General features: G+C 42.6%; 1 protein-coding gene across 1 annotated transcript in view; it reads right to left on the bottom strand.

The window, feature by feature from the left end:
• The window catches only part of sipa1l3 (signal-induced proliferation-associated 1 like 3), a 101,606-nt gene that overhangs the window by 16,182 nt on the left and 59,722 nt on the right, over nt 1–25,702 (bottom strand). The window contains exons 4-13 of the mRNA XM_047391701.1: nt 22,269–23,241; nt 18,276–18,406; nt 15,956–16,144; nt 15,236–15,410; nt 13,611–13,714; nt 9,899–10,056; nt 9,225–9,807; nt 5,403–5,501; nt 5,142–5,317; nt 1–157 (exon numbers count right to left, since the gene is read on the bottom strand). The exon at nt 1–157 is cut by the window's left edge and continues 86 nt beyond it. Of these exons, the coding sequence (XP_047247657.1) occupies nt 1–157; nt 5,142–5,317; nt 5,403–5,501; nt 9,225–9,807; nt 9,899–10,056; nt 13,611–13,714; nt 15,236–15,410; nt 15,956–16,144; nt 18,276–18,406; nt 22,269–23,241 (2,745 nt within the window). The remainder of the gene's footprint in view (nt 158–5,141; nt 5,318–5,402; nt 5,502–9,224; nt 9,808–9,898; nt 10,057–13,610; nt 13,715–15,235; nt 15,411–15,955; nt 16,145–18,275; nt 18,407–22,268; nt 23,242–25,702) is intronic.

Here is a 25,702-nt window from a genome sequence, read left to right as displayed (position 1 = left end):
CCAGCGCTGGAGGTTGGGAGCGCTGAGGAGCCCTGTAGGAATAGGTGAGCTCTCCCATCGCCACGTTTGGCGGGGGTAAGGTCGGTATCCTGCTGCCAGAGGCTCAGGCTCTGGTTTCTGCTCCATGGTCTTCATCTCGTACTCCTCTGTGCAGCCCCTGAAGACAGGAAGAGAGCGCAGGGCTATTTAAATATAGATCATCCAACACAAAAACGTTCCTGCTCACATGTCCAAACACTAAATTTATTTCTCCCTCACATCCTGCATCTCCAGTTTAAAGGATTCTCAGCAGTTAGTCAGTAGAAAGCACAACTAAAAGACTGCCACTTCCTCTCTGAGGGCCTGAACTTTAACTGAACCAGATCCACGGCTTTTGTACCAAGTTCAGTGTGTGAAAGCTGCTCAGTACATTCCCTCTGAATGCTCCACGTTTCTTTTCATAAGGCACTCCGTGGATGCTTAAATACACAACAGACATGTAACATTACTCACTAATGAGCTCCCATGAGAAAAATGGACAGAGAAAAAGAGATAAAAAGCTGATTAATGACACATCAAATATCCATCCTAACCACAGGAAGACTGAAGCCAAGTCTCTTTGTGAGAACATGTATTTTAGACTGAAATTACTTCTTACCGCATCAAAGAGCTCTTTACTCAAAATCTATGTAAATACAGAAGACACTTTGTGAAGATAAAATGCATGAAGTCACAAATACGTCTTCCTTTCATTAAAAAACAATAGTGAAGCTTTCAGTTCAATGAGCACAAAATCAAAACATCATCTGATGGATGCTAGCTTCAAATGAAGATAATCTGGCATTTATTCTCATCAATTATGAAATCAGTGATGAAGCTCCTTGCTGGGGGGCGTTATTTAACAACTCAGGAATTAACAGACGTCAAATGTTTGCATATCAGCCCCATCTTATTATTTCATACAGAAGCTTATTAAAGGAGGGCAGCAGGGATTAAACATGCTGATAATTTGCCATTTAAGATGAGATGAAAGGAAAGAGTGAGATGATGGACTGTGTTAGACAGTAATATCCAAAAACGTTGATAAAGTGATGAATAATAACGTACCCGACGAGAGGCCCCTGGCTCCAATTTGCAGCCAGGGGCCTCGCCGGTCATTGGTTGGCTCTGTCTGAGGTCAAGATGGTGAGACACAATCACGGTGGAGGAAGAGTCTGATTCACCATCAAAAGAATTGATTTATTGAAGTTAAAGCCCCAAGTGGTCGAAAGTATCAAAGTATCTTAAGGTTAAGTGATGATAAATGAGGGCTTGGAAGCTCTGTAGGGTTTCCCTGCAACCTGCAGCAACCGGACGACCTGCAGCTGAAGAGAACAAACGCTGGGGCTACTGATGAGCTGACAGTGAAGACAGCCACTACAAGTTTCTTTTAAAGCTGCTCAATGCTCTTTGTGAAGTTACACATGTTGCTTTTCTGCTCCATTACCTCTAAATAAATGTTTAACGCACGTTTGAATAAGTAACGCTCTATTTGCATGTGTTAATGTGCGGACCTTTGAAGCCGAGCATCACATTTAATTGTGTACATAATCTTAACATGTCAATCAAATCATTACTAATATAGTTATTAAATAAAGACTATTTGTAAGTTTCTGTCTAAACTTTCACATTTTAAATAAAAGTGTAATAGAAACAGAGGCTGGGGACTCGGGGTTGGACTCTCTCATCACCCAGGCTGAAGTCACCGAGGTAGTTAAAAAGCTCCACGGTGGCAGGGTTTCAGGGGAGGATGAGATCTGCCCTGAGTACCTCAAATCTTTGGATGTTGTGGGGCTGTCATGGTTGACACGCCTCTTCAACATTGCGTGGCGGTCGGGGACAGTGCCTCTGGACTTGCAGACTGGGGTGGTGGTCCCCCTTCAGAGGGTGTGTTCCAACTACAGGGGGATCCCACTCCTCAGCCTCCCTGTTAAGGCCTACGCCAGGGTATTGGAGAGGAGGGTTCGACTATCGGTCGAACCCCGGCTTCAGGAGGAGCAGTGTGGTTTTCGTCCCGGCCGTGGAACCCTGGACCAGCTCTATACCCTCTACAGGGTACTCGAGGGTTCATAGGAGTTTGCCCAACCGGTCCACATTTGTTTTGTGGACCTGGAGAAAGCATTTGACTGTGTCCCTCATGATGCCCTGTGGGGGGTGCTCCAGGAGTATGGAATCGGGGGCCCTTTATTAGGGGCCATCCGGTCCCTGTACGAGCGGAGCAGGAGTTTGGTCCGCATTGCCGGCACTAAGTCGGACCGGTTCCCGGTGCATGTTGGACTCCGGCAGGGCTGCCCTTTGTCGCCGGTCCTGTTCATAACTTTTATGGACAGGATTTCTAGACGCAGCCAAGAGGAGGGGGTCTGGTTTGGGGACCAGTGGATTTCGTCTCTTCTTTTTGCGGATGACGTGGTCCTGCTGGCCCCCTCTAGCCAAGACCTACAGCATGCGCTGTGGCGGTTCGCAGCCGAGTGTGAAGCGGCTGGGATGAACATCAGCTCCTCCAAGTCTGAGGCCATGGTACTCGACCGGAAAAGGGTGGCTTGTCCTCTTCAGGTTGGAGGGGAGTTCCTGACTCAAGTGGAGGAGTTTAAGTATCTCGGGTTCTTGTTCACGAGTGAGGGAAGAATGGAGCGGGAGATCGACAGACGGATCGGTGCGGCTGCCACAGTAATGGGGGCACTGTGCCGGTCCGTTGTGGTGAAGAGAGAGCTGAGCGGAAAAGCAAAGCTCTCGATTCACCCGTCGGTCTACGTTCCTACCCTCACCTATGGCCATGAACTTTGGGTCACGACCGAAAGAATGAGATCCCGGATACAGGCGGCTGAAATGAGCTTCCTCCGTAGGGTGGCCGAGCACTCCCTTAGAGATAGGGTGAGGAGCTCGGCCATCCGGGAGGGGCTCAGAGTAGAGCCGCTGCTCCTCCACATCGAGAGGAGCCAGTTGAGGTGGCTCGGGCATCTATACCGGATGCCTCCTGGACGCCTTCCTCGAGAGGTGTTCCAGGCACGTCCCACCGGGAGGAGGCCCAGGGGACGGCCCAGGACACGCTGGAGGGACTATGTCTCTTGGCTGGCCTGGGAACGCCTTGGGCTCCCCCTTGAGGAGCTGGAGGAGGTGTCTGGGGAGAGGGACGTCTGGGCATCTCTGCTGAGTCTGCTGCCCCCGCGACCCGGTCCTGGATAAGTGGAAGACGAGGAGTACGAGTACGAGTAGAAAGAGACTCTTCTTTTTTTAAACTGAGGGCTATTTTTGTGTATTTCCACCTCAGTCTCACCATATTTTACATTTGTATATAAAAATGAATAATAACAGCTTAATTTAATTTATTTTTGTCATGCTGGAGGATGCACTTTATTCATATACTTAACACTTTAAAGTGCAAATCTTAATGTACATTCAATTTGTTTGTAGGCAAGAAGTGCAAAAGTCAATTGTAAAAATAAGACATCTTATTTTTTGGAGGATAATCGGCTAGATTAATCCAGTAATCAGACAGAAACAATCATAAGCGATAGGGTTGACTGTATGTGTATGAAAACTGAGGAAAAGACAACAGTTTGCTCAGGGAAATCATTCAGTCTAGTTTGCAACATAGACCAAAATAATCACTTAAATTAGAAAGTAATTAACAAACTGATGAATAATTAGATAATGGTTTGGTGCAGCCTTTGAGAAATGTAACCAAAACACAGATTTACATAAAAATAAAAACATGCATCAACAAAAACACCTCTAGAAAACCGCAGATTTCCAGGAACAAAACACACAAATCAATGTAAAAGAAGGCAACTTGTACTGAGACCGTTTGAATCAATAAAGGAATACTTTGTATAATCATTATCGGTGCCGATGAGCTGCACAGACTCCAACCTTGCATGGAAACAGAAGGGGAATACAAACCTCAGAGCGAGCAGAGCCTACATCTGTCAGCATACAGTAATACTCCCATCAAATTAGCTGGGGTGACACGACTGGAGCTCACACACATATCCACTAGCAGACCCACGCCTTTTTCCCGCTGCATCCATCTGCCGTGTGGCTTCGCAGCGTAGACAGAGCAGCAACGACAGACCCTTCCAACTTTCGTCTCTCTCTTCTCCTCTCGCCTCCACCCACTCCTCTTACTCTCGGTGGTGCTCAGACACGTCCTTCTCATCGAGCGCTCCTCCCAGCCTTTCTCTGCCTCTATCACTCGACCCCTCCCTTCATATTTTCCTTTCTTTTCATTTACACAAGGCATACATTTTTAATTACTCACTTCAGCTCTTATTTTTTTTTCCTGTTTTTGGTGGTCTTTTTTCCCCCTTCCCAGCAGATGCCAAAAGCCTTAATCTCAAGCAATCTGCTCGCCTGGCACAGAGCAGCTAACGAGTCAGTGAGGAAGATGGAAATGCAAAGACTCTAATTATCAGCTGCTGCAAGGCCAGCTCAGTGTTTCTATGCGTTTGTGTGTGTGTGTGTGTGTGTGTGGAAAGGGTTTAACTTGTGTAATTAAACTGCCTCTAGCATTAAAGGAATCCAACCACAGTGATCACACAACCCGCCACGATTACTGTCTTTTGGAGCCGTGATGCTCAGAAACACACACAGCTTGATTTTATTTTGTGCCATTCTGCAAAACCACAGCAGCATCTAATGATGCCTCTTCTTTCAGGCTCACTGAAGACCTTGAGCACAGATGAGAAGATAAAAAAGGGTGTAGCAGCAAAGGATTGCTGAAGGAGAAGGGCCAAACTAGCAGATCCAGAGAATGAGACAAAGAACGACAGATTTAGCTAATTCCTGGTAAACAAATGCTTCTGTCTCTTTGTCTCCATGCCTCGTTTCACTTGTTTTCACTCCAGCTACACGTCTCTCTTGGTTAGTTCGCTTCCTCTTTTCACACACTCCCACACAAAACCCTCTCAGAACACTGGAGTCTGGCCACTACCTCACCAAGGCTTTTGTGTGTTTGAGTGAAGAGCATCCTGTGCTCATTGTAGCTCGCTTCGGTTCTTCTACTACAGCCCACTTACACACAACGCTATCCTCTTCTTTCATAGCTCTGTATTCACATCAGTTTCTCAGAAACAAATCACTCACCAGTTCAGCCTTATAGGAATTAAATTACCATCTGTACACACCTGCGAGGTTTGCCCTCTTCATACGGAGGAATGATGACCACTTTGACAGTGACAGAAGTCCTCAGCAGGTCAATCATCTGCTCATGAGTGAGCGTCACAGTGGCCACCTTGCAGATCTCCACCAGTCGGCTGCCTTGCCTCAGTCCCGCCTGCCAGGCAAATCCGTACTCCTCCACCTGCACGAAACAAATCTGAAGTTATGCAGCGCCGAGCGGGTTTGCAGGCTGTAATCCAGTGTGAGTTCTGCTGATCGGACGGTACCTCAGCCACAGTGCCATCGACACGAACATGAAAGCCCAGCTGTCCCAGCCCGTTTCTTCTTAGTGTCATATCCACCGTCTCACACCCTACTGTCAATGACTGGTCAGAGAGAGAAAGCAGGGATTAGGCTTACAGCGTTTAATTTGTCAGTTCTGTTTCCTGATCAGGAAACTGAACTACTTCAACATACATGAATCAAAATGATCAACATTCAACCTTCGCTCCCCGGTCTGGGTGTATCTGGAACTTTTAGGTATATTGACTCATTAACATTTTTCAGTATTTTGGTACATTTATTTAGGACTAACACTATGAATCCCCGTAGTCTAGAAAGTCTTCAGATATTAAGATCTCTAAGCAAATTATTGCATTGAAAGTACTCGCACTCTCCCCAGACACCTCCTCCAGCTCCTCCAGGGGGAGCCCAAGGCGTTCCCAGGCCAGGCGAGAGACATAGTCCCTCCAGCGTGTCCTGGGCCGTCCCCTGGACCTCCTCCCGGTGGGACGTGCCTGGAACACCTCCCAAGGAAGGCGACCAGGAGGCATCCGGTATAGATGCCCGAGCCACCTCAACTAGCTCCTCTCGATGTGGAGGAGCAGCGGCTCTACTCCGAGCCCCTCCCGGATGGCCGAGCTCCTCACCCTATTTCTAAGGGAGCGCCCGGCCACCCTACGGAGGAAGCTCATTTCAGCCGCTTGTATCCGGGATCTCGTTCTTTCGGTCATGACCCAAAGTTCATGGCCATTGGTGAGGGTAGGAACGTAGACCGACGGGTAAATTGAGAGCTTTGCTTTTCGGCTCAGCTCTCTCTTCACCACAACGGTCCGGCACAGCGCCCCCATTACTGCTGCAGCCGCACCGATCCGTCTGTAGATCTCCTGCTCCATTCTTCCCTCACTCGTGAACAAGACCCCGAGATACTTAAACTCCTCCACTTGAGGCAGGAACTCCCCTCCAACCTGAAGAGGACAAGCCACCCTTTTCCAGTCGAGAACCATGGCCTCAAACTTGCATTGAAAGTATTGTAATAGAAATCATCCAACATCAGGGAATACAGACAGATGGTTAACTGTATAGAAAGGGTTTATTTTTCAAAATTATATAATAATGATGTAAAATGACCCTGTTTACCTTAAATGTAAAAGGTACGCTGATAACCACTCAGCATACCGTCTTTATTAGAGAACGCTGAGAGATCAGCTTGCATTTGGAAGTGTATGAGTTTAACCCCGGCCAGCCAATCGGACATTAAATATCCAATCTTTCTCCATTCGGTAAACACAACATACCTAGAAACCACCCAGCTACCCTGATACAATCCTTTGATGTGGACGCCGGCACTGACACAAGAAGACTCATGGTCAGCCGTTTTCAGTATCAGTGATTTGTTTAAAAATGAAGGCAGATGAAGCACAGTGATATAAGCAGCAACAACAACAACAACAGAGAGTGAGACTACAGCAGATAACAGGATGGGTGAATGTATTTCAGAAAAGTGTGTTGGTTTTATCCTTCAGTCCTTCCAACCTCTGTCTGGCATAAACCATGCTGGACTTGAAATGTTTGCAGCCTTTTAGAAAATGTGGAGTCCAATCAAGGCTCTAAATCTTCTAGGAAATATACACAGAGATAAATGTATAATGGTTTATAAATACTAATCCAGCCTCTCCAATCGCTAATATAAGGTGCTAAAGACAGCTTTAAATGTCTGCTTCACAATCCCTTTCTATTACACAAAACCCTGGTTTACAGTGGCGTGTATCTCAGACATTGTGATGTTGGCTCTGCACCTAATATGAATCAGTAATGACAGCACCAAGGAAAGAAAAACTAATTTCGAATGTTGCTAAATATAGTTCTTAATGAGAAATCTGAATCGACAAGCCAAAGCTGTGGAAAACTGTCAGCTGGAAATCAGGCACAAACTCTGAGTCACAAACTCTCTGATTGGTGCATCTCTAGACATTATAACGAATCTTATTTAATTACTGGGTCTTTGGTTTCGCAGGTTTCCAGATGAACTCAAACTAATTCCAAGGAAATAGGAACAACCCTGTTCCCACTAATGGAAAAAAGATCTGTTCAAATGTAAACAGTTCAACCAGTTTTCAAAACAAAACTTTAATAAAGCTTTCACCCTTATGAAGTGTAATTAGCTCGCAATAACCATGCCACTTTGAGACAGATTTTATTAATACTCCTCATGTACCAACAAACATCCATAATAAAGAGCAGAGTTTCTTTACATTTTACGAACAAAATATCTGAATGAACTGAGTTTTCTCTAATCTTTAAGCCTGCCGCTAATTTTGACTACCGGTCAAAAGTTTTAGAACGCCTTTCTCACTTAATGGGTCTCTTTATTTTCATGACTATTTCAATTGTAGATTCTCACCAGAGACGACAAACCTAGGAATGAACACACATAGAATTAAAAAATTTAAAATAACTAGATGTTTTTATATTTTACATTCTTGCAAAATATCCGCCCTTCGCTTTGATCTCTTGGCGTTTTCTCCATGAGATTCATGAGGTGGTCACCTGAAATAGTTTTCCAAACAGTCTTGAAAGAACTTCCCAGAGGCTCATTGAGAGACGGCCAAAGGTTAATATTTCAGTCATCACAGCAAAGGGCGGCTACTTCAAGGATTCTAAAATATAACATATTTAAAGTTATTTTACAATTTTTGGTTTGCTACAGAATTTCATGTATGTGTTCATTCACTGTTTTGATGCCTTCATTGAGAATCTACGTACAATGTAAATAGTCATAAACATAAAGAAACCCATTAAAAGAGACGGGCAGTTTACACTCGGACCAAGTAATGCACGCGGCGTTGATGGTGTAGGGGTTAAGCACGCGACCATATGCGGAGGCTACAGTCCTCGAAGCGGCCGTCCTGGGTTTGAGTCCCGGACCCGGCGACATTTGCCGAATGTCTCCCCCTCTCTCTACCCCTTTTCCCTCTTTGCCTACTGTCAAAAATAAAGTTCACTAGTGCCGAAAAAATATATATATATATAAAAAAAAAAAGCATCTTCGCTAATATTTGGTTCTGGTATAATTCTGACTGGATTTTGACCAGAAATGGTACAGCCTATATATACCAGCTGGTTTGCTTGTACAGACTCTGCTTTTAAGCTGAAGCTTAATGTCCACCTGCTTTATCCATTCCAAAACTAGCTTGTTTTGTCCTATTTAAAACCCCAAATGTTTTAAAGTACCAACCATCTGACCAAAACCATCACCACCAGATGAGACCAATTAGAATGATCAGGAACAACCCGGTAACCACCAAGACTCAAGGCTATCAGAAACTGGAAGGTACTGGAACACCAGTGTCCCTGTTCACAGTGAAGGCAGTTTAACGTCGACACGGACTAAGAGAAACACTTGCTCCAAAATTAACTTTCAAGCGTGAGCAAACCAACACAAACCAAATGTATTTACGACAGACGTTTTATGATCATATGATGAAGAATCAGATGCTTGGCCACAATGGGAAGACGAATGTTTGGAGGAGTTAAGGTGAGGCATTTAAAGCTAAGAACATGGTACCAACAGTCAAACATTGTGGCGACATCATGAGGCTGAGGGTCTGATTTGCTGCCACTGGTACAAAATGGTGGACTGAGGAAAATGAAGTCTACCTATAAACTCTTCATGTCCACCTCAATTCAACAACTGGATGATTGAATGTTGGACACAATATTGAGATTTCTAAGCACATAATGCCACAAATGTCACTGCACTCTACATTCATGATGTTTGGCAGGTACTATCCTCTACATGAGAACTAGGATAACCTCTGAACTCTCACCTTTAACCTCTGCACCATCTCCCTGATGTCCTGCGCAGATCCGTCTGGTACTCTCACTGCAATGTGGTCCCCTCTTCCGTAGAAGATCTTTAACGCCAGCCGCTCCAGCGTCCAGCCGATCACGTCCCCACAGAAACAGTTAAACACCACCTCTTTGGTGGAGCAGTCAATGAGAACCACGTATTCGGCTGATATACCCAAAGCACAGGGAAGCTCCGCAGCTCCTCCGCTGAAGTCCTGGGCCAGGACTCTCCAGGCCACTGACCCGGCGGCTTCCAGCTCTGCTCCCTCTCTTGCTTTCGTTCGCTCACGTTTCTTAGATGCAAGGGAGATGAGGTTGTTCAGTTTTCCAACTGAGTCCAGGGGCGTGCTGCTGACGTAGTTCTCAGCCAGGTCCCGAAGGTACTCCTGCCGTGTTCGTGTTGCCATGGTATGGAACTTATCCGACTTGTGCGCAGCGTTTTCTGCATTAATAACTTTGGCTAGCAGGAAGTTACGAAAGTTCTCTGGGTCACGAAAGGTGACTCCGCTGGGAATGGGTGGTCCAAAGGAGGGAACGTCTTCCATCCGTGTTACAGCAACACTGAAGAAAAAGGAGGATTTGCAGAGTTTTAAATAACAAAACAGAAATAAAAAGTTTAAGAACATTTGTGTGTTGTGCTATAAATATTTACCTGTAGTAGGTGCTGTCGGAGCAGGGGTTGTGTACCCGAACAATAACAAAGACATGCTGGAAATGGGACCTGATGTTTTGAGGGGTGAAAGGCAGCGCCCCGGGCTCTTGAAAGATTATAGTGACAATGTCGTTACCTATGTGCCTCTTCCTCAGGAGCTGGGGAACAGGAAAAACATAGAATAATATAACAACTGAACAGAGCTGACTCTGTAACCAGTATAAACTGGGATGCTCACTATCGGGACACAGAACGACAGCTCTTTATGTAATTTGTTTATCGCCTTCTGTGTGGGTTTATTTGTGTCTGCGTGTTCATGTAGGGAACATAGCACACGGTCCAGGCCAAGGTTGTGCTGTAGAGCACGCCAGCTCTCTCTTCGTTTCCACACAGAAGTGTGAAAGCACCAATTATGTAATGCAGCCGACAGGAGCCTAATTTACTCGCACTGAAAGGCTGCAGTTTAAACATCTGCAATGCACTTCATGTAATGGACGCTAACATAAAACAAGTTGAACTCGCTTGGTTTGGATCCATTTTATCTTACCTATTTTAAAGTTTGCAACATATTATTGATATGCCATGCTTTGGATTTACAGTGTCAATCAGAAATATTCAACACTCCCAAAGAAGGTTTTATTTAAGGATTTATCACTCAGTTTTTTCAAAGAGAAAGATTCTGTTTATGCTGAGTTTTCTGAGTTCAGGAGTACGTACAATTTACACACATAATACATGATCTACTAATATTAGGTAATATTTGTATGCAACAGTATATTCTAAGATGTTAAGGTAGACATGTCAAAATGATTTAGTGTCCATATAATAAGTCTTCCATATTATAAGCTTTTGGTTATGCTTCAGCTGTGATGCATTTCTAAACCCCACCTATGAAGGTATTCAAGGGTGGGGTTTAGAATGAAGAAACCATCATTATAAGAAAGATTCATTATAAGGAAGCTTAAATCCTTAAAAAACAGGTGCAAACCTGCCTGGCTATGGAAGAAAGCCCAAACTGGAACTGTTTAGACACCTGGACCATACAGTGTATATGGTGTGCAAAAGTCAAGGTTTCCTCGCTTCTTCATGACCAGACGAATAAAATTGCTATGGTCAAGCATGGAGGTGGGTTTATGATGATGTAGGGCAGGAACTGCAGGTTGTGATCATGCTCGTAGCATTAAATACATGGGCCGTTTAAAAAAAACTATGTGATGAATTCTGCTGAATAATTAAACCTAGGTGATTATTGGACTTCCCAGCAAGACAAGAATCCCCAGTAAACAACAAAGTCACCCACAGCTTGGCTGAAACAAAGATCCCTGGAGGCATGGTCAGTTCCCAGATTTAAGTCAGAAAATCTGATTTTGCAACACGGAAGCTATCAAACATGTCTGAGGTAAAGGCTTTGGAAAGTCTAGAATGGTCAAACACATATGTGTGAACAAATAATTTGTTTACTGAGTTTTTTTTTATTTTTGTCATCTTTTAACCACACCACTACATATCTTTTGAGGTGAGGAGGTTGAATATTTCTGGTTGTATCTGTATTTCCTGTATAAGTATTCCACAGTGCTAACTTGCTGTGTGCCGTTCCTCTTTCTTTCACTGCTTTTAAATCAGCTTCCACGTTGCTGGGTTACTGCTTCCACTGTGGATCATCGTTGTAGTGAGATGCTGCCACCTAGAGGTTAATTTGAGTAAAATAAATCACATTCTGTTGCAGCCTTTAACCCTGTAGATGGAGTCATTGTACCATTTAACAATCTTCTCATTCTGATTGAGGGTTTAATTGAGACACAAAACACTTTAAAATGCACTAACCAAACCTGAACAGCTACAAGGTTTGTCAGAAAACAACTGACAAGATGTTTGACTCTCTTATGGAAACACCTGGACACACTAACAACACACACTCAATTATATTTTTAAGCGCAGGAACTCTGACGTCATAAATTTTTAAAAATGATTATTTTTCAACTTATTTAAGGTTAACATCTATTTAACTTTCAATACTAACCTGCCCTTGTTCACTCTTGCAGATTTATACTTTTTGATGACGATTCTTTTAGAAATATGTTTAAATGGTCTCAATATTTAACAGTTTTCTGCTTATTATTGAATTTATTTCATAGATTTACTTCTCTATGACATCATAGTGTAGTGTAACATCAGTCTTTACAGAAGCTTTTTGAATAAAAGATTTTTCCTTCAATAATTTTCATTAATATTTCTTCAAATATTTGAATATTTATAATTATTAGTTTTTTATATAATTTGAGATATCTGAAAGCCTGAAATTCTGATGTAAATAATTCGACAAAAAAGCTAATTTGTTGGTTCTCTATAATTAGTTTTATTTAGAATTCCTTTGGCCATTTATTAAAGAATAAAACTTTTGTAAGCAGTAAGTTATATATGAAAGTAAAAAAAAAAAAAACATGCAGAATATATGATAAAACTTGAGTAAATTCATGTTTCACTTCATAGATTGATTTTAGACTTCAACATTTGTGATTTACAATAATTGATATGTGATTTCCAACAGAATTTACAGTCTTTTAAGTCACTCTGTTGCAACGTTTACCAAATGTTTCATTGCAGTTAGTTGACCAAAAAGTACCAAAAATAATAATCCAGTTTTAATGAAATTTAAAGCAAATCTATTAACAATAAACCAAACATTATCTTTTTTTTTTCACATTGTTTGCAATAGTTAATGTAAGTCTCTTCCACAACAAAACAAATTTTTTTCACCTGTAAAACCCGTAGCAGTTTGAAAACCTTAAAAATACAATTAACATGAAAAGGAAACATTGGTCTCAGGACTCAATCCTGAAGAACATCATATAAAATCCACTGCCATTGTAAATCTGTTTTTTGTGTTTTGACATATTGACATTTACCTTCTAAATATCGTTTTAACAAAGACAGGTCTAATACTACATCTTTAGAAGATCCATCAGCAATTTAAGTTGGTATTTTTTGTCTCAGATATGTGACTTCAGTGTTTTTATGCAGTGATTATTAAACTTAACCCCCCTGTTATATTATACACCAAGTCTCATCAGGGTTATTGATGTTTCATCCAATTACTTGCCCATGATGAGGGGTGTGGTGGTGGATAATGTAATGAATATTTTGATTTTAATAAAAGAAAGAAGCCTGCTTTAGGAGCAACGATTTATGGTGTAACTAGAAGATAATATGAAAGCCTAAAATTAAGATGAGTCAATACTTCTATGACCCTGCAGAAACAGTAATACAGTGATTTTACCAGAAACTTGTATTGTAAGCACAAGAGAATTAATGGTGCAGCAGCTATATCCGGATAAAAAAAACTAAAGTAAAAAAACAAAACAAAAACATATACTAATAAGTACCCGCTAGTAAACCCCACCCAGCTCTGTGCCAGTTAAAGACGGAAAAGCAGAGTGGACAGAAAAGCCACAAAGACAAAGAGAGCTGAGACTATAAAAACACAAACATCTAAATGAAAGAAAGAAAAGCAACTCAAAGTAGAAGAAGGAAGAAGTCGTCACAAGTTGCTCATTTTGAAGTACAAAGAGAGGTTTGAACTCACAACCACAGACATGCTTTGAAAGGCTCTGCACAGCTACAAAGGAAAGTGTTTTTTTCATATACACAGCAGTGTTTGACCAGCTGTAAAGCATACAGCCTCAGGTAGCTTTGCATGATAATGAGCTTTTACCTGCTGTGGGTTGTTGGGCATGTACGGCAGCATGGTGGACACGTGGAACATCACCTCATAGCCCTGGTAGGTGGTGTAAAGGGAGTGCGTGCCTGTTGAGTCGGCTGCGGAGAGAAAGGAAAAAGAAAGCTATGTATATTTAGCGTCAAATGCGGATAACAGATGTGTGCTGTTGAAAAGCGAGTTTTCGGTTTAGGCAGATGTGTTCCAAGGAGTCCACTGATGAGATCTTCTCCTGACATTTTGGTACCTGTTCTGACTAAAACAGGTGCATTTAAAAAAAAGAGGAACCAAAAAGGTAATTTATTACATACAAAATGATTTATGGCTTACAGCTAATGAAAACCCTAAATTTAATCATTAGAAAAAGTGCTGACTCAACAGTTGTCCAGCAGATGGCCACTGACACCATCCACTAGGAAGGTAAGACAAAAAAACTCGTTTCTCAAGGACAGACTGCTGTATCCAACCATATTAATGGAAGGTTGCGTGGAAGGAAAAAGTGTGGTAGAAAATCATGGACAAGCAACAGGGACAACTTTTAGGTCATCGTGAAGCAAAGCCCAATTCAGAGTTTAGAAAATACTCACAAGACATGGACAGTAGCTGGGGTCAGAACTTCAAGAGACGGCACACACAGATGTAGGCCACTCCTGAACCAGAGTAAACATCAGAAGCATCTCACCAAGGTTAAGGAGAGAAAGAACTAGACTGTGTCTCAGTGGTCCAAGTCAATATTTCAGATGAAAGTGAATTTTGCATTTCATTTGGTTGTCAATGTTCCAGCCTGGTGGAGGAGTGGAGAGGAACAAAATCCACCTCGCTTGAAGTCCAGTTTGAAGTTTCTAAAGTAAGTGATGATTTGGGAGCCTTATCTTCCGGTGTTGGTCAACCGTGTTTTAACAAGTCCAAAGACAGCACAGTCAAAAACCAGGAAACTTTGGAGTCATTCATGCTTCCCTTTGGTGACAAACTTTATGGAGATGCTGATATTTAACTGGACTTGGCACCTGCCCACAGAGCCAAAAGTACCTTTATCTTTAATATTTATGGTTTCACTGTGCTTGATTGGCCAGCAAACTGGCCTGACCTGGTACTGAGGAAGATGAGAGACACGAGACCCAACAATGCTGATGACCTGAGGGCTACTATCAGAGCAACCTGGACTTCCATCCCACCTCAGCAGAACCACAGGCTGATTGCCTCCATGCAATGCCGCATTGTTGCAGTAAATTCATGCAGAAGGAGGTACAACCAAGTAGAGTGCAAATACTACAGAGTAAATGGGCATACTTCTCAGTAGGCCAACATGTTGAAAATACTTTTTACTGGTTTTATTTAATAATCTTATTCTCTTAAATATTGAGTTTTGATCAAATGAACAGAACTAAACCCTTACAAATATCAGTCCAAAATTAATCTCTTATGATATCTGAAATGAATCACTGAAATAAATGAACTTTTTGATAAATCCCTAACCTTCATATAAAACTTCCAATCTTATTTTTCTGTTAAAATTCATTTTTTCCCCACGTGTTATTTTCCCATTTTCCCAGGTGATTATTTTCCGTCTGGGAAGTAGTAATGAACGAATACACTTATTACAGTAAATAATAGAGACTCACTCTTTGTGTCGAGCTGTGCAGCATATTTTGAGAATCCTTTGAGGAGCACCTGCTCCCCCAGCAGCTCCAGGAAGGCAGAGAAGGCAGGCGACGCCTCCTCGTTGTTGTACATCTCCTCCTCGGTACCCTGGCCCGCACGACACAGGAGAACACCCACCTTGTGCTTGTGACTCAGCTACAACGTGGATGGACACAGAGAACAAAGACAAGCAGATGAGATCTTCTACATTAATCTGAACCTTCTGAGCTGCAGTCAGCAGATGAGCCTTTAACCCAGCGGTAATGTGTATTTTTTTTATGGATGTGTTTGCTCACACACACAGTACAGTTTCACTGTTGCATAAGCCACCTACACAAAGAGCAGACCAACTGCTGGCAACATACCTCAGACTTGCACTTCACTCACTAGGAAGTGATGGCGCGATAACATGGCCCAACATTTAAATTTGATGGTTGCACAGTTATACTCAAACTGGACACACCCTGCTTCTACATAGTTTTCACTGCCCACTTTTTGTACTTTGCTCCAATATGAAATCAGAGGGTTCAGACTCGTTTTGTCCACAAAATGCAAACCATAAGCTACCGTTCTGCCTTGCCTGATGTTATTTTTGCTTTGCATTCATTGTAGCTATGTGACTTACGCAGATGCTTCGAAAAAATACCAGCAATGTAATATTTACTCTGAATCCAATCCACACAAAGAAGCATTAAACTCACCCCCTGTTCATCCAGTTTGAGGAGCTGTTCGGTGACTTTGGCTGTGCTGAGCGCCAGTCTCAAACAGGAGACGTTGAGGTCAGGGACGACCTGCTCCAGGACCTCTTTGAGCAGAAGACCTCGGACAGTGCCGTGTTTCCCTGTAGATGCAACAGCATCTTCCAAGATGGAGCCTCGGAGGGTCACAAGCTACGTTGGGAGAGAAAGAAAGTGGTCAGGACAAGCAGGACCAGAATTAAGATCATGAGTATTATTGTAAATTGAAAAAAAAAAAAAATAAGGCATTCGTTCAGTTGATGAAAAAATATACTTAGATGACTACAATGGCTTGGATGATAGAAATCAACAGAGTTCACTGAGATACAGTACCTCGTCAGTGGGCAATGCCTTGCGAAAGTGTTCATACTCTTAAACTTTCACGTTCAGTCACATTTAAAGAGAGCGTCTTTGAGCAGCAACATTCAGCAACATTCCACAGATTTTCAATTAGACTGAGCTCTGGACTTTGACTGGGCCACTCTCACACATGAATATGCTTTGATCTCAGCTATTCAGTCATAGTTGTGGTTATAGACTTATGGTCTTCTCCACAGACTCAAATCATTTGCAACATTTAGCATGTTTTCTTACAGGATGTCCTGTATTTAGCTCCAGCTATCTTCCAACCTACTGTAAAACTTCTCTGTCCCTTCAGAAGAAAAGCATTCCTATAGCATGATGCTGCCACCACATGGAACTATAGAGATGACAAGCAGTATTAGCTTTCCTCCACATAGCATTTTACATATAGGGCAAAAAGCTCTACTTTGGTAATTAACCCACTTAATAACAGGGAGACTAATACTGTATTGTGTAGGCAGTCAGGAGGAGTGGGCTGCTCTCTTCACACCATGCTCACTCACATGTGGATTCATTAAAAATGTATAACACGTTCTGGAGCTGGCAGGGGCCAGAGAGAGACAGCTAAACCTCAGAGACCGGGATCTGTCGCAGAGCAATGAAACCTGATTGACAAGCAGCTGAAGTTATGAAGCCTTTGTTTTAGCTCATCAGCTGCTGTGCGACGACGGAGAGAGCGGCGCGCTGAGCTGGAATATCAGAAGGGGGATGATTAAAAAAAAGTGACGGGAGGCTGAGGGCAGAGAGAGCAAGTCTCTTCACCTTGCTGTGTCAGCACTGCAGCACAGAATTAAATGACATACTTAGAGAGGAAGGATATTTGAGAGGCGCTGCGGCTTCAGTGGGACAGAGTAAATTCAGAAATCGATGTCTTTTTTTTTTCCCCATGTGGGAACAGCAGGCCTGTTTCTGTTATCTTAGCTCTGTGTGCTTGAGCAGACTGGCTCCATTGTTGTAACAGAGCTAAAGTGATGAGGCCAGGCATCCATGTAATCCAGCTAAAGACAACACCTCGCCAACCACAATGAAGACTACACTTCGACTAAGACCACATGAACAATGAACAGGGGGCACTTTGTTTTTGGTTTTTTTTAAATGTTAGGATGATTAAAAAAAACATGAAGTCTTTCAAAAAGGACAGACAACTATGTTGTCTTCTTTTTATTTATTTATGTTTTGTTGTGGTAACATTTTTAACCAATAAGAGTAGGAAATGCTTTTGTACTCAACGTCCATTAATGTGATACCACTTAATAAAACCCAGTACAACCTATGGCCCCCTCAGAGGTTTGTAAGAGAACATTAGTGAATAATGAAGGATCACAGCAAACAGGTCAGGGATGAAGTTGTGGAAAGGTTTAAGCAAGAGGATGGAGAGAGCAGGCTGATCATGGAATAGCCCTGTTAGAGACTGCAAAAGACTTGGGGTGGATTTTCACTTTTATGCAAGGCAACAAGTTTGAGTTTCTTTTGCAAAGAACAATAGACAAACATTTGAGCAGATGTTGCATTTGCAAAAAAAAAAAATCAAATTCAAAACCATTTTTATTCTTCTTCAGTTTTCTGGTACTTTGTGTTGGTTTATTTGTGAGAATCCCAGTAAATTGTGGTTGTAATGTGACAAACATGAACATCTACGAGGGGTATGCATACTCTTGCAAAGCACTATATTTTATCCATATGAGCAAAACAAAGCTGCCATTGAAGGCATGGAGGCATGTCTTAATGCTTCAGACACAGCAGATAGTGTTTAGTTTGGCTGAACAGGTGGAATGTTCTCACTGGGAGAAAAACTAGAGGCAATATTCAGAGAAGAGAGGGTCTGAAAACCTAGGTGAGGAGTTAATTTGACTCGTTTCTGCATCGTCCATCAGAAATCCTAACGATAAAAACACACACATAAGCAGCCCATGGAGCATACCTCACTGGTCCTGACGATGATGCGGTACTGGTACTGGTCTTTCAGGTCATTGCTGTCCTCCACCTTCTCCCTGCGAATGCTCACGGCCACAGGGCCCAGCTTATCATCCGTTCCAAAGTAGTTTGAGTGCTCTGGTGAAGGACAGAGTTAACCAAGGTTACAGTTTGTCCTGAGGAAAAGCATCCATCTGTTTATTTCTGAACATAAGCTAGTGTTATGTCTATAGCTGCAACAACCCAGGAGATATCGATCCATTTTGCTTGACCTAAAAATCAAGTACTGACACAATTTCTTATCAGTCATTGAGAAACCAGACTTCTGATATCTTAGAAGAATGTGTAGGAAAGAATATGCTTATAGTTTTTTGATAAAGGTTGTAGTTTTGAACCAAAAAGAAAATAAAGGATAAAAGTTATCCAAATTCAGACAAAAATAAATGAATAAAACCTTAAAACAATGGTCTCCAACCATTATCTGATCATTTTATTAATTTCAAAACAGTAAATCACAGAACCTGCTGTTGGTTGATGCATTTTATAGACTTAAAATGCTGGGAGCTCTTAGTTTTGATGCGTTCAATGAAAAGGAAAAGGAGCAGATTTTTGAGTACTTGACCTGCTGATCAGAGCTAATCGGGAGAAAACTGCCCAACTGTGATCTATGACCTATTGATGGGTGCGTCTCTCACAAAATCCAACCAACTTACAACCACAAGGATGAATATTTCCTCAGTCATCTTTATAAGATTTTAAAAAACATGTAGTTTTCAAAACGATGTAGGTGTTATTGGCATGAGACAATATGTCTATTCATTAGACAGAGAGAAAGCTGTTGACAGACTGCACAAGCATCTTGCGCACCCTCTTCCAAAGCTTCGGAGCTAAGTCCTCTTATAGCCAACGCCACAGGCAGTGCAGAAGCATAAACACAAATTATCCAGACTCTTTAGGATGAACATAGCTTGGCAGATCCCCCCTCCAACTGGACTGAACTGGGACAACCTATCTGCGAGGAGAGTCGTGTGTGATTATTTTGTTTCCCATGTCCTCTAGCGGAAATGTCAGCTTGTTGATGAAGATCTTGGCATACACAGGGGCCACAGCCCAGCAAAAACACAATCATACTAGCGTTCAGGGGGACAGCCAAGATGGTATGGAGTCACAACATCAACATATTTTTGGAACGGTAACCTTTATTTGAGCAGCTGCAGGCCTGAGTCTCGCTCAGACATGCTTGTCTGCACGCATGCTCCTAATAACATCTGTCACTAATTAGTCCACAGCCAGATGATGCTTGCCAAAGGGGAAGTGTCATCAAAAGTGTCTGAAGAGGTGATGCTGACTACACACAGACACCCACACAGATCACATTAACCATTTCCCCACTGAAGAAAAGTGTTACTTCAAACACTAAAAGCCAGATGTAAAACAAAGCTGAGCTGGCTCAGATGTTTGATCCAGCAGAAAAGCAGGTGGTGTATTATCAGCTCAGTTTGCCAACCATTCAATAGCAGGTACACCTGTAATTAAAACTTCTGGGGGTTGCCAGTTTGGTCAGCTCTGCTTGGCCCCAGCTGAATATTCAATGCCAGTGGATATATGGAAATAAGACTGACAGGTCAGACAACATGAGAGAGTAATGCTGCGTTCACACCAAACGAGGATTCTGCGAATATTTCGCCTCATTTGTGTGCTTTTGCCCGCTTGACATTCCGCGTGAACTCCGCGTTGGCATTTGGCAACAAGCGGCAACGCTTCGCCGCGTCATCAAATAGGAGGAGCTTCCATCTGCTGCTTGCTGGTTTCAACTGAACATGGCGGACATGGATTACACGGACCTAATTACGGTGTTTTATCTGTGGAGAGCTGAAAAACGCCGCCGAAATCAACGTCCCTGGGTTCACCAGATTCTTAAGGGACGGGTACAGTTCAGAGATTACCACCACCTACTCCAGGAGCTGCGTCTGGATGACGATCGATTTCAGCGGTACTTCCATCTATCCAGGACCCAGTTCGAAGATCTGCTGTCCCACGTTGGGAGACGAATCGGCCTCTGGGACGCCAACTACCGGCGCTGTATCCCCACTGTTGAACGCAAGTCCATCTGTCTTCGGTGAGTAAATAAATCTCAGCTCAGCCGATTTTTGATGACCACATCTCCTAAATATAAGATATTTGTGCCTAAACATAACCAGGCCAGGTCCTTTCTGTACTTGTCTTGGTAAAAGTAATTAGTTGAGTCATACAACTCTGGCTTGCCGCACACCGCAACTATGATCTGGTCCTCCATCATTGACAACCGCTTCTTCTCCGCTGCGGTCTTTCACTTTATGTCACAGCCACATCCAGTCCCTGATAGGTTGACGCGACGCGAATTTAGGAACAAGTTCCGATTTTTCAACTAGTCCATCGCTCTCGCTCCGCTCCCGCTTCGCTCGGCGCACCTTCCGCGCCGCGTCCTCCGTCTCCTTTGCACCGCCTCGCGCCGCTCCACTCCTGAACGTGCCTCTACATAGGGATAACATGTAAATCGGCCGCACATATCGCAGAATCCACGTTCGGTGTGAACGCACCATAAGGTATTAACTTAAAGGAGCAAAGAGACAATGAAATGCTTTTATATAAGAAACTAACAGTAAGAAAATGAATTGCATTTTAGTTATTAAATGCCAGCATAAAAAAACATGTAGTTGCTGCTACATTCCTGGGATCATTTGTACCTTTTCTTGGTTGTATGTTGCTAAAAGTAACTTTTTTCCAGAGCACTGAGCATGTTTGCATTTCTGGTGAAAACAAAATTTATATTTTGAAACGACTGAACATTATCAGATCTTATAAGAGCTCGTCACCACAGCTGGGATCTATGGAGAGATGCTCCAAGAAGCAGCCTGGTGACCAGAAACAGCAGATTTTTAGTTTGATTTAATGACCAAAAATCGGAAACACCAAATTTTCGTCTGTTTCTAAACAACAGATGCATCACATGAAAGCACCTCCCAGGTCAAAGCTAGTTATTTTCAATTTCTGTAAGATGTTTAAAATGAAGTTAGAAAAGCACAGAAGGTATAAGAAGCTATTTTAAATAAAATTATTTTCAACAACATATCGAGATATGTCTGCCCGAAAGCGATGGAGAGTGAGACTTACAGCAGAGAACAGGAAGTCTGGACATATTACAGCAAAATTGATTTAGGACCTCCAACCTCTGTCCTGAAACATGCTGGATTTGGAAAGGTCAGAGTTAACTGAATCAAGGATCTATATTCTCTAGAAAATCCACATGGAGACTGATGTCTTTGTAAGGCTAGCCATTCTAACCAAACTGTTCTTTAAAAATAAGACGCTGCAGGCAGTTTAAAACGTGAACTCTGTAATAATTTTTTCTTAGTTTTCTAAATATTAGCAAAACCCTGTTTTACAGCGGCTGCCGTTGTGACGTCTCTCCTCTTTGTATAAATTGTTATTAGCAGTAAGGCTAAACACATTCTGCATGCTTCATTACATCGTAAAGATAAATTAGTTATGACTCGTCAAAGCTTTAAAAAACAGTAAAAGAAAGTAGCAGCTTTTTTCATATGTAAATTTTCTTGAAGCACCAGTGGCCTTTTTTGTTATTTTCCCACAGCAGGCAGACAGGAAGTGGGGTGGAGAGAGGGGGAAGACATGCAGCATAGGTCTCCAGGGTCGGGACTCGAACCCAGGACGGCTGTATGAAGGACTGATGCCTCTGTATATGGGTCGCATTCTCTACCGCTTCCCCACAGAGACAATAGTTTTTCTGAAAAATAATTATTTACTGGGAGATAATCTCAGCATTGGCGTGACACATTGTAGTGTTCTGTTGCAATGACTAATGTTACCAGCAGAATAAAAACATTGATTTCAGTCAATAATCCGGCTCCCAACCTCATAGTTACTCGTTTGGCCCTTTGGGAACACCAACTGCTACCTCTGGGTAACAAGTGAAACGGGCTGCAGTGTAACTCAGCATTACCTTTTCCATGGAAGTAGTCTCTGTAGTAGCGAGCTCCCTGGTCTACATGCTCTATGCTGTATAGTTTCAGTCTTTCCAGTCTCTTCGCCTGCTCTTCTTCTGGGATCTCCAGCGCAGACACACTGGCATTGCTCTTCCTCAACCACCCTCTTCCTCCGTCTCCTTCGCCTTGCTCTGTTGAGGAGCTGAGGAAGCTCACATTTCTTTCCTTGTACCCTCCTATCTCATTGAGGAAATGGGGACAGGAGAGGAGCAGTAGGCTTGAACTGTGAGCTGCAGGCCCATCCAGAGGGTCCATGGGTAGGGAAGGGGTTGTGGTGCTCTGATCGAGGTTAAGGGTCAGGTCCTCGATGCTGGAGTAAATGGGGTCGTTCAGGCTCGGGGCTGATGATCTGGAGCCAGATAGGGATGAAGCGGCTGATGCCCCTGTGGCAGTGTTCCTCCTCTGAGTAGAAAAGCCACGCTGAGCCGCTGCCTCGTGGAGGTCAAACAGGACGCTCTGAGCATCAAAATGAACAAAGCTCTTAGGACAAACCCAGGGTTTGTAGGAGGCATCTGTTGAACCTCTCGCTCCTCTGTCCTCATTACCCTCTCCCTTTCCTCCATCCAGCTCCCCTCGACTAGAACTCCGAAGTTTCCGGAACAAAGAGGAAGTACCCAGTGATGACTCTGTCCCCCCACTTTTTTTCCTCACTCTCTCAGTGCTATCCTTCTTCCCTGTTCCTTTTTCATCCCCACCTGTGGGACCAGGCGAGGGAGCAGCATGGAAAGGTGCTTTGGACGATGAGTCCGGAACTTGTAGCAGCTCTCTGAGTTGTACAGGAGCTGAGCTGCGCTGGTCAGGCCTCTCCTGGTGGAACTGACTAAGCATCTCAAAGAAACCTTGCTCAGGAATGCCCTGGATGTCGATGGAAGAGGTGCTGCCATACTCTCTGAACCGGTTTCCAAACCCGCCACCTCCTCGAGCCTCCACCTAGGGGAAGAACAAGGAGAAATGAACTAGAAAAATTCACTCAATAGGAGTTTTTTTTTTTTACAAGAAAGTAATGCAGGGGTTCTGCAAGTAGTGCTTTTCAACATTGACTCCAGTCCTTTTACACTTACAACTGAAACCAGATGTTTACACACACACACACACCGTAGAAAAATACACATAACCTGTTTATTCCCTACACTGTCTGACATTAAATCAGACAAACCTTTCCTGTTGTAGGATTACCAAAGTGATTTATATGTGTTAAATAATGCTACATTATGAGACTCTTACCAGCTTCAGCCAGCATCACAAGGACTTTTACCTTTGTCGTGGGATTGATGCACACATTTCGCACCAAAACTCATTCTTCTCTGGGACACAGAACCCATCTCCTTCCTGAACAGTACGATGGCAGGACTTTTCCATAGTGTTTATGCTTGTATATTATTGTTTGAACAGATGAAAGTGACACCTTCAGGGATCTAGAAATTGTACCAACCAATCAGCCAGACTGGTGCAGCTTCATAATTCTCTACCTGATATCTTGGCTGATTTATTTTGAATGTTTAAATGTCAATCAAGGAAGCAGTGTGTTTGAGGTGTTTTCTTACAATAAATCCATAGGTATTTCTTCGATTAACTCAAGACATTGTGAACATACCTATCACAAGCTTACAGAGCCAACATCATCTGGTTTTCCCAAGTAGTTTAAGCCACAGTAATCTTAGTGTATGAAGACTTTTAATTTTAATCAAAGTAATCAGTTCTCTAAAAACATTCTCTTTTAGGCTTTTAGATAAAAGAAAATAATTCTGAAATTATTTATTATTTTTACTTGTCTAAAACTGGCTAGTTTAGACTGACTTATCGTCAGTAAGAAACAAAAATGTTGACATGCAGTCGATCTGGTTTTAACCATATAGGTTTACACAGCTTCAAAGGCTTCCCACACATTGTACAGCAAGCATTTACTGATGACTAGTTTTAGCCAGCCACCAAAATCCCTTTTTTAAAGCCAAACCTTGGTAAATAAGCACATTTTTCAAACTAGTTGGTATTGAATATTGGCCAGAATGTTTTGTTTTCACTTCTTAAAAGAAACTACAAAAGCCCAGTTTTGGGACAGTGCTGTTTAGTACCCTGGATCAAGTGCTGTATACTTGTGTGCCAAATTCTTTAGTCAGAAATAAAACACAAATGAACGTTAAATATTTAACATATTAAGTATATTAAGTACAAGTACAGCTCAGAAATTTAAAATATTATGAAAACGTTCAATATTCTTGGTGAAGTACACTATATTGCAAACAGTTTTGGGTCATGCCACCAAATCAATGGATTCTGGTGTTCCAATCACTTCCATGGCTGCAGGTATATAATGTCTGGTGTGGAGAAACTTGACTGGCCTGCACAGAGTCCTGACCTCAACCTTCTTGAAGACCTTCAGGATGGAGTAGAGCAAAGGTTGCAGTTATGGTTTTCTCATTTAACTATGAACACTTCTAAACCTTGTGGAAGATGTTTACAGAATAGTTAAAGTTGCTTTCGCTGGCAACGGTGGCTCCATCAACAAACTGAACCTTATAGATTAAGAGCAGGAAGTCATAAAAGCTCATGTACATGTAAAAGTAGATAGACAACTACTTTTGGCAATATATTGTACTTCAAACCTTATTTGTCATTTTGATGATTCTGGCTTACAGATAATGAAAACCCAAAATTCAATGTCTCAGAAAATTAGAATATTGTGAAGAGGTTACAGCACATTCATAGAAAGTTGAGTGGGAGGAAAAGGTGTGGCAGAAAAGGTGCACCATCAGCAAGGATAACCGCAGCCTTCAGAGGATTGTCAAAGCAAAATCCATTTAAGAATTTGGAGGAGCTTCACAAGTGGATTGAGGCTGGAGTCAGCGTATCAAGAGTCACTACTCACAGACGAATCCTACACAAGCGTCTTAATAGGGCTATAGAGAAAAAGATCTGGGCTGTTGCTTAGTGGCCCAAGTCCTCTTTTCAGATGACAGTAAAGTTTGCATTTCTTTTGTAAATCAAGAACCCCAGATTCTGGAGAAAGAGTGGAGAGGCACAGAATCCTCGTTGCTTGACGTCCAATGTGAAGTTTCTACAGCCAGTGCCATGTCATCTGCTTGTGTTGGTCTATGTGTTTTCTGAAGTCCACAGTCAACTCAGCAATCTGTCAAATTTCAGACCACTTCATGCTTCCCTCTGCTGACAAGCTTTATGGAGATGCTGATTTTATCTTCCAGCAGGATTTGGCACCTGTCCACACTGCCAAAGGTACCAAAAGCTGGTTCAATGGCCATGGTGTTACTGGGCTTGATTGACCGGCAAACTGGCCTGACCTGAACCCCATAAACTATCTATGGGGTATTGTCAAGAGGAAGATGAGAGGCACCAGACCCAACAATGCAGATGACCTGACGGCCACTATCAAAGC

This window comes from Girardinichthys multiradiatus, chromosome 18, assembly GCF_021462225.1.
Source record: "Girardinichthys multiradiatus isolate DD_20200921_A chromosome 18, DD_fGirMul_XY1, whole genome shotgun sequence".
NCBI lineage: Eukaryota > Metazoa > Chordata > Actinopteri > Cyprinodontiformes > Goodeidae > Girardinichthys > Girardinichthys multiradiatus.
This window is presented reverse-complemented; position numbering and strand designations above follow the sequence as displayed.